This window comes from Gouania willdenowi, chromosome 21, assembly GCF_900634775.1.
Source record: "Gouania willdenowi chromosome 21, fGouWil2.1, whole genome shotgun sequence".
In the NCBI taxonomy this organism is placed as follows: Eukaryota; Metazoa; Chordata; class Actinopteri; order Blenniiformes; family Gobiesocidae; genus Gouania; species Gouania willdenowi.
Window position 1 is genome coordinate 21,830,067 of NC_041064.1, and position 14,484 is coordinate 21,844,550.

The 14,484-nt window shown below is 40.1% G+C and overlaps 1 protein-coding gene across 8 annotated transcripts in view; it reads right to left on the reverse strand.

Annotated features, from left to right (window-relative positions):
- Positions 1 to 12,121, reverse strand: part of LOC114454897 (guanine nucleotide exchange factor DBS-like) — a 58,307-nt gene extending 46,186 nt beyond the window's left edge. For 5 of the 8 annotated variants that reach the window (XM_028435768.1, XM_028435771.1, XM_028435767.1 and 2 more), the window contains exon 1: positions 4,030 to 4,424. In XM_028435768.1, coding sequence (XP_028291569.1) covers positions 4,030 to 4,417 — 388 coding nt within the window. In that variant the 5' untranslated portion in view covers positions 4,418 to 4,424. Of the gene's footprint in view, positions 1 to 4,029; positions 4,425 to 6,273; positions 6,500 to 11,558 lie in introns of those variants that run through there. The other 3 variants (XM_028435772.1, XM_028435774.1, XM_028435776.1) reach the window with 3 other exon arrangements.
- Positions 12,122 to 14,484: the final 2,363 nt, after the last annotated feature.

Genomic DNA, 14,484 nt, shown 5'->3' on the forward strand with positions numbered 1-14,484 from the left:
ATTATTCAAATCTGTGACTGCTGAAGCCTGGCCAGCGCCTGTGTAAAAAATGAATGTAAAATGATGGACTCAATCTATATGCATGTTCTTGGACTATAATAGAAATGCAAAAATGGAGACAACATTAGAACAGTAAGGTATCAGAAATTGAACTTCTCAATGTAAGGCAGAAGTACAAATAACTACATTACTAGGGCCCTAGAAAATCCGCGTTAACGAAATCACGGAAGGAATGACGGAATCGACCAATGAAAATGGTTAAACGCAGAAATGGACAGAATTAACATGAAACGCCGTCACCGTGAGGCAAACATTTTTTTTTTTAATGGGGAAATGTTCCGTGGACCACTGATAAGGTGCACCGCTCTCCACCCTCCTGTCCTGGCTGCACTAAGCACTGCCTAAAATATGCCCTTATATTACATAAATAATTAAAGAGGAGCAGTCAGAATAATCCATGTCACTACAACTTAAATCTACCTTTTAATTGTATCTTACTTTATTTTTGACATACATTTTTGTTTAAATAGGCGAACACATTTAAATAGGTGGCTTAGTGGTTAGCACGTCCGCCTCACAGCAAGAAGGTCCTGGGTTCAAGCCCTGGGGTGGACTTGGGTCCTTTCTGTGTGGAGTTTGCATGTTCTCCCCGTGCTGCGTGGGTTTTCTCCGGGTACTCCGGCTTCCTCCCACAATCCAAAAACATGACTGTAAGGTTGATTGGAGTCTCTAAATTGCCCATAGGAGTGAATGAGAGAGTGAATGGTTGTCTGTGTCTGTGTTGCCCTGTGATGGGGTACGCCCTGTCCAGGGTGTACCCCCGCCCAGCGCCCTATGAGAGCCGGAGATTGGCACCGGCAGACCCCCGTGACCCTGTTAAACGGGAATAAGCGGGTATGAAAATGGATGGATGGATTTTTGTTTAATTGTATTTTTTTTTTATTTATTAGTATTTATTTTGTTTCCTCACAGGAGTTAGAAATTAATATTTTCTGAAAAAAATGATTAATATTTCTAAAAAACAGAATTTAAAAAAAATAACGTGGAAAACACGGAATTTGGAATATATATATATATATATATATTTTTTTTTTTTTTTTTTTGTATGTATTCATTCATCTAGAACCTGGAGTGCATTATTATTGTCAAGTTAACGCCCATTGCAGCTTAAGGTGTAAACACGGACCTGATACTGTCTGTTAAACAGTGATGTACGTTGGGATCTTACACTCTCCTCATGTGATACTCGCTGTAGTTTCTACTCATCACCTGGTCTCATGCACCCACCCTGCCACACCTTGGCCCCCAGAAATTCCCACACATATCAAATCCAGTGCGGGCCCCCAGCTGCACTTTGTTCACATGGGCTATTCTGTTACCAAAAACCCCCTTTCTTTTGCTCGATTTCAGCCACTTTTTTCTTTACAAACTTCACACATAAATGCATGCTTCATAACCATTTTTTATAAAACGCAATGTTTTCAGCTCAATGATGTTACTAGTCTTCTACTTAAAGTTTACACATATTACATAAATGAAGAAAAAACAAACCAAACCTTAGGCTATTTGTCTTGGAGATGATCAGAAAGCTGTTTTCTCACAGAAAACAAAAAAAAGACCTTTGTGATGTCTCTATATTGAGACTAGTCAGTGGGTGTGATAGATAATCACATTATAGAGCAACCTACAAACTGCAGCTTTCTTGGTTGTACCTACCAGTGCTAAAGAAGCTAATACAACATTGAAATGCTTTTAAAATAAACCATGCATTGCATTTTGTCATCAGTTGAAACTTTTAAAACTTCTCTATTATTACTGTTGATTTTTAAAGGAACACCGCTGACTTTTTGACCTAAAGAGTTGACTCATATGAGTTATTTTAAATGATTCATCAGGCCAATATACAGCGCTTGACAGTATCAATGCTCCAAGCGGGGCTTCCCTCTTAAATACTTACTATGCAAGTTTGGAGGAGACGGACCGTCTTTCACCAGGTCATGTGACCTGGAGAATGCCTGGAGAACGTTTCACTTTACGGCGGTCACGTGACCACAGGCTAGGTTGTACATAGTTCTCACGTGACGTCACAACATACGGGCATTTCCCCACTCGGACCCATTGTTGTGGACAGTTGAAACAAGTTAGCCTCTGTTTACAGCCAAAAGAGCACAATATGGTAGTTTCGTGTTGGGTTAATAGTGCGCTAATCGCCAATATAGTTCAGCTAAACATGAATTCTTTAGTAAGGGAAGTGGGCAAGCCAGATCCGTAACTTCGGGATAAGCAATTGGCTCTCAGGGCTGGGATCGCGCCACAGCTACAGTCTATGGGCTGGAGGAACAGCCGCCGCCGCAGAACCGGTGCTCGGCCAGCGTCGGCGGCGCTTCCCTCCTAACTGTCGGCCCCCTTTGCCAGGGGCCAGAGGGGACGGGTGATCCGGCGTGCGCTGGGTTGCCTGCCCGCCCCGACCTCATCCGTCGCGCCGACCATCGGCAAAAGGGGGCGACGACTGCGGCGAGGTCAGGGAGTATGGGGGGAGTGCCATCGACGCGGGCCAAGCACCGGGTCTGCAGCGGCAGGGAGAAGAGTGGGCAGTGGCGGCTGTTCCTCCAGCCCATAGACTGTAGCTGAGCCCAGCCCTTAGAGCCAATCCTTATCCCGAAATTACAGGTCAACTACTGTCTGCATACACTATCAAAAGACGACGGGAGGCTGGCCCAACTGACTGTTCGTTGATTTTTGAGACAGTGCTGCGGCGCTTGCGGCCACTAGGGGCGCTTGCGTGAAAGTTACCGGTCTAGCGCCCCTAGTGGCCAAATGTTACACAGTGTTCCTTTAAGTGCTCTAATAAATGTACTGGTACTCTTATCAATGTCTTCTAAAAACGTAACCCTTTGTTTCTTTACCAAATGTAATCTCAGTAATCTTTCCTCTTACTCTGCCAACAGGGCCAACAACAGGCATCTGGGCATCTGACCCTAACAAATGGAGTGTTTGACACAACTACCAGTTTAATGTGTTGTCCTCACCATCTAATTCTCAGATTTCAATCCAATCAAGCATCCAAAAAACCTGTTAGAATCTGCTTTACAAAAGGAAAGCGTCTCGTTTTGTTGCCTATTTTAATGTATCCACAGCATTAAACAAAGCTATAGTATATAAATGAAGTGAAATGAATTTTCTTTTTTTAATTCACCAAAGAAAATGACACACTATACTTAAACCATGTGACAAACATCAGTTGTTTACCAAAGTGGATCTATTAGCCTCACATGTAAACATGAACCCATATCCACACCAGCTGCTGGTTTGAGACGCTAATGTTCTTTAAAAGGCTTACACACACAGAGAGGATAAGCAGCATCCTCTCACGCTCACGTTTTACCAATGACGAGTCAAACGTTAGTGGGTCAGAATCACACACCTGGACGAGCTGCCACTACTGACACAGATTAAACAGCATGAGAGCAGAGGGTCACACGAAAAGACGCCAACAGAACAGGAGGCTATTAGTGAGTACAGCTACGTCTGAAAAAGGCACTATTTGTCTTTTCTTCATCACATGAAAGATCAATTTAATCCAAGACTGTGAGGAATAAACACGTGAGGGGAGGGACGGGTGGCTGGGGGATGGGGGGGAGCAACAAGTGGAAATAAGTGGCTTATAGTCCAGCATGTAAAATAGATGGAGGAGGAGTTGAAGAAAAAAGAATACTCAGCTGAGACAAACAAGACCTCATGATGAGAAGCGTCAAAACATGAGGGACGAAAAACTAACTAACTAACTAAAGAAATAAACACACAGAAGCTACTTACATTTGATCAAGATTTAAATGTACATCATCATATTATTAAAGTAGTCAATGGGCTCAGATCGCTACTTGGAGACAAAATATGTGGTTACGTTACTTTCAAATGAGCTTTTCCCTCCAAGAATGCTAATGAAAATTCAATATCTTCATTAACTAGATGAAAACAGACTTTAAAGGAAAGGAATAAAGCAGGAATGATGAATAAATGACGACCTACCACACAGCCAGTGGCAGCAGCGAGTGAATCTGTAGTAACTTTTCACTTCTTCAAGAGGAATCCGGACGTGGTCCCCACTCCTCACTCCAAGCTCTAAACACACACTGAACCCTCCCTCCACAGCTTCCCCATCACTCTCCACTGGCTGATTGTTTATAATTTCTCTGCTCTTTTTATCTAACATGGGATTAAACGCCATCCTTCCTTCCAGTTTAGTTTGACATCCTTTGCCATACATTTCTGTTAGAGGCAAAAGGTCTGTATTTTTTGTAATGAGGAGGTTTTGTGTAGCTGTAAAATCAATTTTCATGCTAATCCATGAATCTGATTCAATCTCCCCGTGCTCTTCCATTTGACTCCCTAACTGCTCAATCTCCTCTCCTCCCATCCTCCCTGTCTTCACCTTGTTCCTGCACTTCTGCAGCTTTTCAGAGCCTAGCAACAGGTTCCCTTTTTTCCTGACTCCACCTTTCCTCTCACTTAGGGTCCTGTGAACAGTCGTCAGTCAGTGTAACGGTCCGGAGGGGACTTCCTTTTTTCATCCTCATGTTACATTTGCTTTATACAAAAGCTACAGTGTAGTGCTTAACCCCACCCTCCTTCCTTTCCCACCTTCCTTTATTCCTCCCCCTGGAAAGACAATTTACCTGCTACTGGTTGACATGTGACCTCAACCAAGGATCAAGTCACGACTCTTGTTGAATAAGTTGCGCGGGACAGTTGAGGCTTTGCTTTAGTGCATTGGTTTTAAACCATCTATGCATCAGATTTTGCCAAACCAAAAAAACCCAGGATCCACTTCAGTCTTATCTCAGGAGATGAAGACCAAAAGCACAAAGCCTCCATTCTTAAAAAGCCCTTTTAAACGCTGACTGCATTCCCATTAAACCATTTACTAAGTACTCAGTCAAAGCCTCTGTTTCAGTTTACACCAATGAAAAGACTATTCTTACAAACTTAGTGAAAGACCTGATTCTAACAAGATCTCAACTGATGCTGTTCCTTAACACAATGTGGCAATTCACATGTAGCAAGTACAGATACGTCCCAGTAAGGAGAAGCGTATAATATCCCATTGTGTCTCTATAACTTAGTCTTACGTTTAAAATGAATCCAGTGGTGTAGTTTGGTATGCATGTGTGTTGGTTTGTGTTTGAGCGTGGACGTTTGTACTGCAACCAGGGAATATCACTGTCAAAAACCTCTAAAGTGTTCATGCCATAGGACAAGTGATCTACACATCGACGGTGTTGTGAGTCAGTTGGTCAAAAAAACAGACAGTTTAATGTGTCCACTGCCAGACAAGAAGTCCCTGTCTAAAACACCATTAACTATGGAAGGACTGAGTTAAGGACTTATTGGTATGAATAAAAGAGATTGAAGGCCACACCACTACAAATGTAGATCCAATGAATAACCCATGCTTTTCCCAATCAAATTACTTTTATTATGTATCCGTTATTAGGCTTCTGTATTATGGACGTTGGACAAAAAAGTTTGCAGTAATACAAAAGGTCTTTACTGTAGTCCCGTTCCTAATAAAAAAAAGTTGGAGATATTTGGCAACATGAAACAAAAAGCAATGAGGTCGATCACATTATGTCTGGGAACCTTGGATCTGCTGATGAATAATTTTTCTGTCACTCCAGTTATAGGACACTTTCTTGGAAATCACAATTTGTTTTTAACAGCTGGTCCACATCAGAGTCGGTGCTCTTGAATGCACCTCACTCACTCACTGCAAGTTCAACAGAGAAAACTGGTACCAATGCTCTGTGCTTATGTTGTTGAATGAGAAAGGATTCCCATTTTCATGACATTTATGTACCAAAAAAATATTTTTACTTTTTTAACCAAGTACTAACATGGACAGATGACTGAGAGATTAGATGGATGGATGGATGGATGGATGGATGGATGGATGGATGATAGATAGATAGATAGATAGATAGATAGATAGATAGATAGATAGATAGATAGATAGATAGATAGATAGATAGATAGATAGATAGATAGATAGACAGACAGCACACCAAAGTGAGAACTCATTTGCTTTAACCTGCAGCTCTGCACCAGCTCATCTGCTGGTCAGATGAGAGCACATAGGGAAAGAAATCTGCAAGCTGCAAACTTTAGTAACTTTTTATGCTGACACACATATCTCTAAAACCTCATGAGTAATTATTAAGTGCTGTAAAATAAAGTATGCAAAGGCAATTCAGACTATCTTCCAGGGTGTCTTACCATCCCAGTCCCTCCAGGAGTCTGTATGACTGGTAGGACTGGAGGGGAAAGGAGAGCCTAGTCCAGAGATGTCCAAGCTCTGGATCAGATGACTGAGCCGGTTCATGATTCGGTACGACGCCTCGCCGCCCTCCCGCAGATACTCATGCAGAGACATGAGAGCTGGCTGCTGGTCTCACACTTTGCAGCACAGCCTATCGTGCACAGAATCCCCTGGCAGCACCTTCAGAGCTGCACCACACACTTGAATAGTCTCCAAAGCACGACATAAATGGGAAGGAATCCTTAGTGCAGCAATCTCTAAGGTCACTCTGGATCACAAGGACACACTCTCACACGCATCCCACGAAGAGGTGTCCACATGGGCCATGTTCAGGAGAGCTCCGCTGTCCTCTGCAGAGCCACGTGGGGGGGTGGGGGGGGGTGCTCATGGGATAAAGCTGAGTCACTGTCTGCACAATTGCTGAAACCATCTGTTTCTCACCTGAGACGAGAATAGTCCCTGCTCTGCTTACACACATACGATCTGATACACACAGACATCCTCAGCAGTGAATCTATTGAGGCAAGGATAGGTTTTAAAAGAAAGGATGAGACCAAAGGAGGGTGGAGTGCCGCAGAAGCTGAAGGCAGCCGGTCGAGAACAAATCCCCTTCTGCTGCTCAGGCTAATTATATTCCTCCACTTCTTAACTAATCTGCCTTTCCCAAACCTCACCCAGTCTCCACTGATTTCTCCTCCTCCATGAATTAACTAGTGAACTTAGAGACTTTTACAAAGAGCATTAAAATCGCAGAAAGGTGCAAAAACAGCAGTATTCTGCTCTAATATGTTATGATTCTTTCACACATTGAATATTGCAAAACAAGTTATTTGCTTACAGGAGTGAATACATGCAAAATGACAGAAAAAAACAAAGTTACTTCATGTTTGTATCATTTTACAATGTTGTGATTTATTTTCTGATTGACTTTTAACTTCTTTCTGTAGTGGTTTGTGATGTGTTTTACTGTGATTTGTTGTCTTATCATAGTCTTATTGCTATGTTTATTTAATATCCTGCATACTGACTGTGGATGTAAATTAGCATTGTTGCTATAATTCGGCATATTGACGTCTATTGCTGTCAAATGTCAAAATATTGTAGATGTTCATTTATGTGCTCTAACAAATTCCTAAAAATAAATAGAAAATAAATCAAACTTTGATTGTGCTGAAAACAACTCTCTAGAGCAGTGATTCTCAGCTGGTGGGTCAGGACCCAAAAGTGGGTCGATAACAGCTTGTCAAAAATAAATAAATACTTAAAGTCTGTCATGTTGGACTTGTCTTTTATTTTGAAAGAAACTTGTCTTTTTCTTCTCCACATGTATGGACAAAACTGAGTCAAATTTACTAAATATCAGTCAAATACGAACCAAGATATGAATTCTTGAAATTTTGCCAATGAGGAACGACAAGGATTTATCAATTCTGAAACAGAATCAGTAAATTGATTTGTCCCCTCCAAAATATAATGGAACATTCCATACGGTCTATCTATTAGTTAATAAATTTGTCAAAATCTTTTAAGTAGCCTAACTTTGACAAACAAATAAATGGCAGTAAAAAAATTACTTATCAAAAAATAATTATACTGTTAAAGGTGCAGTCTGCTACTTTCAGATCCCTCTCTCCCCTCCCTCCCCGCTGCTCTCGTACCCTGCCTCCAAACTTTCCAAAGTCCCTCCCTCAGAGGAGCTAACAAGCTAACGTTAGCCCAACAGCAACATCACAGTAATATAACATGCTCTGTTGAAAGCATATTACAGCAGCCCTTCTCTCCCTCTATGTGCACACACCTCAGCAGCAGCAGCAGCAACAACACAGTATCACTTACAGCAGCCCACATGGAGGCTGCTGCGTGCACATAAACAACACATGCACTACAAAGTTCTAGTGTAACAATTACAAATCAAACATAATGTAAATCAAGCAGCAGTAATTACCTTTCAAGCTAAAAAGTCGCTAATTCCATGGTCTACTCCTCCAGACCATACACTGTAAAAAAAGACGGTGCTCTACTTCTGGGAATGGGGCGGGGCCTGTTAGCAACAGCTGTCAGACAGCCCATCAAACACAATCCTGGCTCTGATTGGTTCTTTTTGCTCGGTCACGGTGCATTCTGACAATCTGCCAAAGGCAGCAGGAGCAGCAGGGGGGACTCAAAGAGTCTGTTTTTTTTACACAAACTACTAGTTTGATGTAAAGCTGTCCTTACATAGTGACAGCTTTAGCAAATATGACAGAAAATCACTTTTATAAGAGTTGCGGACTGCATCTTTAAACTAGCACTGCTGTTGTTGATTGGCCACTATGATAACCATTACACTGAAAGTTATACCCATAATCACCTTCCTAAATAATAAAAAGTGTACAATGACATGCTAAATGCTAAACATGATGTTTGTTGTAATGCAACAAACATCACATCATTAGATGCAAAGACACATCTGTGAGCCCACCACATTAAAGTGGGAGTAAGACACTACTCTGACACACCCTGGCTCTGCGTGAGTTCACCTCTCACAGTGGACCCATCTGGCTTTACACCTGCACTGCCCTGAGGGATGAACATCACAGCTCAGACAAACACTGGTTGGATGAACCCTCGACCCCCAACTTGAAAGCCAACCTACGCTTATATTGTGTCAACAGAAAAAGATTCAGACACTTCCTTGTAGAGGATTCGTTTCACATAATACAACAGAGAAGTGTTCAATCATCCACGTGAGACCAAGATCACAAGAGAATGCATGGATGTCTGAGGCAGCTGAAAAGCTCATTGTTTTCCTGGAAAGAGTTACACACACCCTCCAGCCTTAACTCAACTCACACAATCTTTCATCATAAATTCACAAGTGTGATTAAAAAAAACCTGCACAATCCCCAAAACCATCCCCTGAAGTGTCACCAGCACATAGCTGTGAGAATTATTGTGTCTGTTCAAATTAAACAGAAGTATGTCAAGTAGTGTCTGGTCACTTACATTCCTTTTTTTTTTTTTACTCCTTAATCAAAAGATTATTAGCATATATTAAAACAAAGCAAATTAAAGCAATTATTGGATTATTCACTACAACGCTATATATATATATATATATATATATATATATATATATATATATATATATATATATATATATATTACAAATACAGTATTTTTTCCAGCAAATGAATATCATTTGTAGCTAAGTGTTTGTAGGTCAACATTTAAAAATCAAAAAAAAAAAAAGAAGCTCTTCAGCCAAAGGCTCTACGACTACGTGTCAAACTCAAGGCTTTGGGGACAAATCTGGCCCTTTAAAGCATCCAATTCGGACCACCAAAATGAGTTTTACACCCCATGTCTACGGCAACTAAAGGAATACAGCCACCTGCGGGCTGTGCTACTCATGAACCACAAGGGTGAGCATGGATTTACAGACACTGAACATATGCCCAGGCTAACAGCCAACACTGCACGGCATGCTGCATTTGGTGCTAAAATGTACCTCTGTTAACGAGACAGTAAACATGCATATCTTTCCCATTTTATGAAGACAACAGCAAATTTTTCAGAGCACGTCGGTAGTTTTAAAATAACTCTCTATCCTTAATTGACTTTGTTTTCCTTAGTTTATCTCCTCCTCACTCTCTCTTCCTCTGTGCTGTCTTCTCTTATTAGTGTCTAACTGTCCTTTCTGAGCCGATTACTAGCACTGGTCCAGCCACAGGCCATAGCTGTCACATTTTCATAAACACACACACACACACACACACACACACACACACACACACACACACACACACACACCCCCACACACACACACACACACACACACACACACACACACACACACACAGCTACATGAGGCCGGATTTCTGCTATGAATGCTATATTCACACACTCACAAAACACATTTATGCCTGATTGACTCAACCATTACACACATGTATTTGGATAAGAGGATTAAACCTCATAATGGGGCAAGGTTAACATTAATATTATGATGGAAATAAAAAATAGAAATACTTTGAAATCTTATCCAGGACGATAATATGACTAAAATTGGGCAAAAATACATTTGAATGGATTTAGAGTAATTTAAAAGATTTCTTAGAAAACCAGTCAAGGCCAGAAAGTCGCACCACTTGATATTTTCACACATTGAATAACAGAATTTATTACAGAAAAAATTTAGTAGGTGACATTTAATTTCAGCAAGTTCATTTTGTCTTTTTTTTTTAAATAATATGTTAAGGTTTCATTTTTTCAGACTGCCAACTGAGGAAGACTGACAGTTGGCAGACAAAACATGTCAGGAGATTACATTTCCTGAAAAAAGGAAACCCTAACATATTAGGCAAGATTTTAAAATTATAATAAAAAATATAAGTGAGTGAATATATACTAAGTTACTATGTATTTGGTATATTTATGCATTTATTATTTGTGTGTGTGTGTGTGTGTGTACATTAATATGTGTGGGAGTGGCTGTGTGCTGGCAGTGTAAATATAAATGGATCAAAAGAGAAGAGGAGCAGACATCAATAATCCTATTAGAAGTATTAGCTTAGAAGGGGAAAAAATCTGTCTGTTATTTAGATGCCGCTTATCATGCTCGACAAAAAACAGATCAGAAATGCCAAAATTAGAGGATGGCGAGAAGGTCAATGTTAAGCATTTATCCTTTGTTGCTAAAGTAAGAGGTTTGTGTTTGTGGGTCACAGCGTCTGCTTCGCACTTCACATCAGTCTTATTCTAAACATGGTCATTGGTTAGGGTGGCGCACTGCAGAAATAGGCCAGTGGGGTACGGTATGACAACACATATATACATGTCTGTAGCCTTTTCTCCTGCCATCATGGGGCAAATGTATGTCATTTATTGTAATTTTTTTTAAAGCAGAACCATTTTTAAGGGATTAAAGACCAGGCAAGGGTATATGGTTAAAAAATGGAAAAAAAAGTATATCCAATATTTAAATTGATTGGCATGAGGGAAAGTGAAGAACATTAGAATTTGTGATCCAATGACTATGAACAACACTTAAGTGTCAGGCAAATATGACTGATTTGATTATATATTATTATTAATATATATTCATTTAGTATCTGTGTTTGCTAGCATAGATATCTTGCATCATTATTTCGTATGTTCTTGACATAAATTATTGAGATTGATACATTTCTTTAATGGACACCAATGAACATTCAGCAGTATTTAACACCAACGTACAGCTACATGTTGACTGCTCCCCTACCTATACTTTTGGTGACAGTCCTCAGTCTCTCCAGCAATTCTCCCACAGCCATTTCTTCTGTCTTCATCCACAGGATCATCCTCCACAGGGGCAGTGGGAGACCACCTGCCCAGCCAAAAGACACTCGGACAGGGAGAAGAGACAGCTTGCCTGCCTTTTGCTGACCAATGCTCTGCAGAGTGGATGTTGGTAAAGGAGGTTGCAGAGGAGCAAATGTTGCAGCGATAAGCCCAACCAAGCAGAACAAGAAGATGGAGATGCTTCCGACAGCCCACCTCACCATGTAGAAGTCTAATGTTTAAGGACGCAGGTCAATTCTTAATAAAAAAATGATGTGGAGACGAAGGGGTTGGGCACATCTTCAGAAAATTCTCATTTGGATGAAAAGGATGCTGCAGACAGAGCGATGGGGGATTGATGCTGATGCTGTGACAGCCAAGCCACAGTGATAGATCCTCCTCTCGTGGATGCAGAGCAAAGACATGAGATGTGGAGAAGGTGATGGCGCTGCAGGCAGCCTCACTCATACACATGCATGCTTCAGCATCACCACACATGATGGTGCAAACCTGTGCACTCACAAATCACCATGGGGGGGACGGGGCGGGGGAGGGGAAATGAAGGTCAGCGTAGATACTTCACATGTACAAGTGATAGAACAGTGACCTCTAGCGTCAAGGAAAGTCAGTATTAGTGATGTATTATAGATTTATCCCTAGTTGTACCATATTGCCATCATGTGTTGACACAGAGGTATGACCAAAAAAAGGATCTGATTGGAACAAGTTATGTGGTACTCATGTGGTGTAACAAAAACATTTTGGTGCGTATTCTCCTATAATTTATTTGTCATTCCTGTTGATTGAAACTTAGACTAGATGGTTCCAAACCTCAATTTAAAGGGGACATATCATGCTAAATCCACTTTTTTAGCCCTTAAATGCATTTTGTTGTATATTTAGAGTGTTTAGAAGTACAGAAAAGTTCAAATTAGTCTCTTCAGGTGCTCCGTTGATATCTTTATATTCTGTTTTGGTCATATTTTTCAGTCTGTTTTGACTTTTCTATTCTCTATTACGTTTTTTGAACAATGACGTCACAGTATTTGCAGCGGAACTGCCAAATTAGGACATCGATTCCAGACCCAACACTTCGAGCAATCCGCCATTTTTATTTCTTGCTTTTATTTTGTAGTCCAAGCTCAAGGATGCCGAAGTTACGAGAGGATAAGTCAAAATGTTCGGTTGTTGGATGTAGTAACCCACACGCTTCATTACAACGTCTCCCAGCATCAGAACCTTTTCAAAGTGCCTGGTTGAGTTTTATTTTTCATGGAAATGTACCCACATCTGTGGGTAAGGTCACTGCTTCTGCAACTGGAAGCCCCTCCCACATGTGTGTGCACACCTGATTCTTTTAATCACAAACCAGCCACTGTGGGAGCATTGAGGCAATGGCAGTGCATGCCTCGGAGAATAAAGTTCTGTTTCCTCAGCTGGGACTGAACTTTGTGCCAAAACTCTTATTATGAATGGATGGGCAGCTGGTAAGCACCTACATAACCACAAGCATAAAAAACTTCTGTTAGTTGGACAATTCATTTAAAATAGACAGGAAATGGATTGACATTGTTTGGCATTGAAAAAATTAGGTTGAATGCATTTTTTTTTCTTCTTAATTTATTTGTAAAGTTTAGCAAATTGTTTACTGGTTACTGGCAAATGCAAGGATTATTATTGAGTTTGATGCTTGTTTAATTTAAAGGGTTATCATGTTTATTTCCAGTGCCATGTTAACTGCAGAGATAAGCTAAGATACAATGGTTACAAATATTTGGTTAAATAAGTAAGTAAAAAATGTTTTACATTGTTAAAAATGCTGTGGTTTAAAAATACCTGAGTTAAAAGTACTAAGTAAACTTACTTTAACAATCTGATTTTGTTAAAGAATTTAGCTAAGAAGGATGAATAAATATTTGATTTGGTTTGGTTCTTTGTTAAAAATGGGCAAATGGATACCAGACAAAGATGTTCAAATACCAATAAATTAATATGTTGGGTAAGATTAAAAGGGTGAAAAGCTAAATTTGATTTCAATTCACAAATGGTTGTCGAATTGGTTTTGTACTGTGTATTTTCTTTTTGAGGTTTTTCATCTGAATTGATGTTCCGACCCACAGAAATTACGTTAAATAAAAAAAAAAAGGAAAAGTAATTGAAGGTCTGGTTCCCTCAAGTCAGGAACAGCACAAAAATTGAGATTGACTTGACAGATGTAGATACACACACACACACACACACACACACACACACACACACACACACACACACACACACACACACACACACACACACACAGTATTCATAATATATATATATATATATATATAATGACTCAAAACACACAAAACTAAATTTTCAAGTCACATTGGCCAGCTGAAAACTGTTTTCAGAATCAGAATGTTTTATTGCCATTGTCGATGAACAGAATTCACAACTAGGAATTTGCTTTTCTTTACAGGTGCTTAAAAAAGGTGCAATAGCAAACAATAGAATAGAATAGAAAATAAAAATAAAATAAGAAGAATAAGGCTTGCAATAATACGTTCTTGGTAATAATATCAATAATATATAATATATTAATATATACAATAAACATGTCATCAGTGCAGGTTATTAAGAACATGATTTATAAAATGAACCAGATTATAAAGTGTCAAGTTTGTAGAGAATGTAAAAGTGGCTGGGGTTTGAAGCAGCGAGTTACACGGCTAGTTTGTTTAGCTTATAGGAGTAGATAGTACAATCCCTTAGATAATCATGACACCTCCAAAGGGCTCAACGGCAACACCTGGCATCCCAGGTGTGCCCCCCTCTGCTTTTACCCCTCGATGGTCACTTTGCAGCCCAGCTGGGATCCTTTCTTT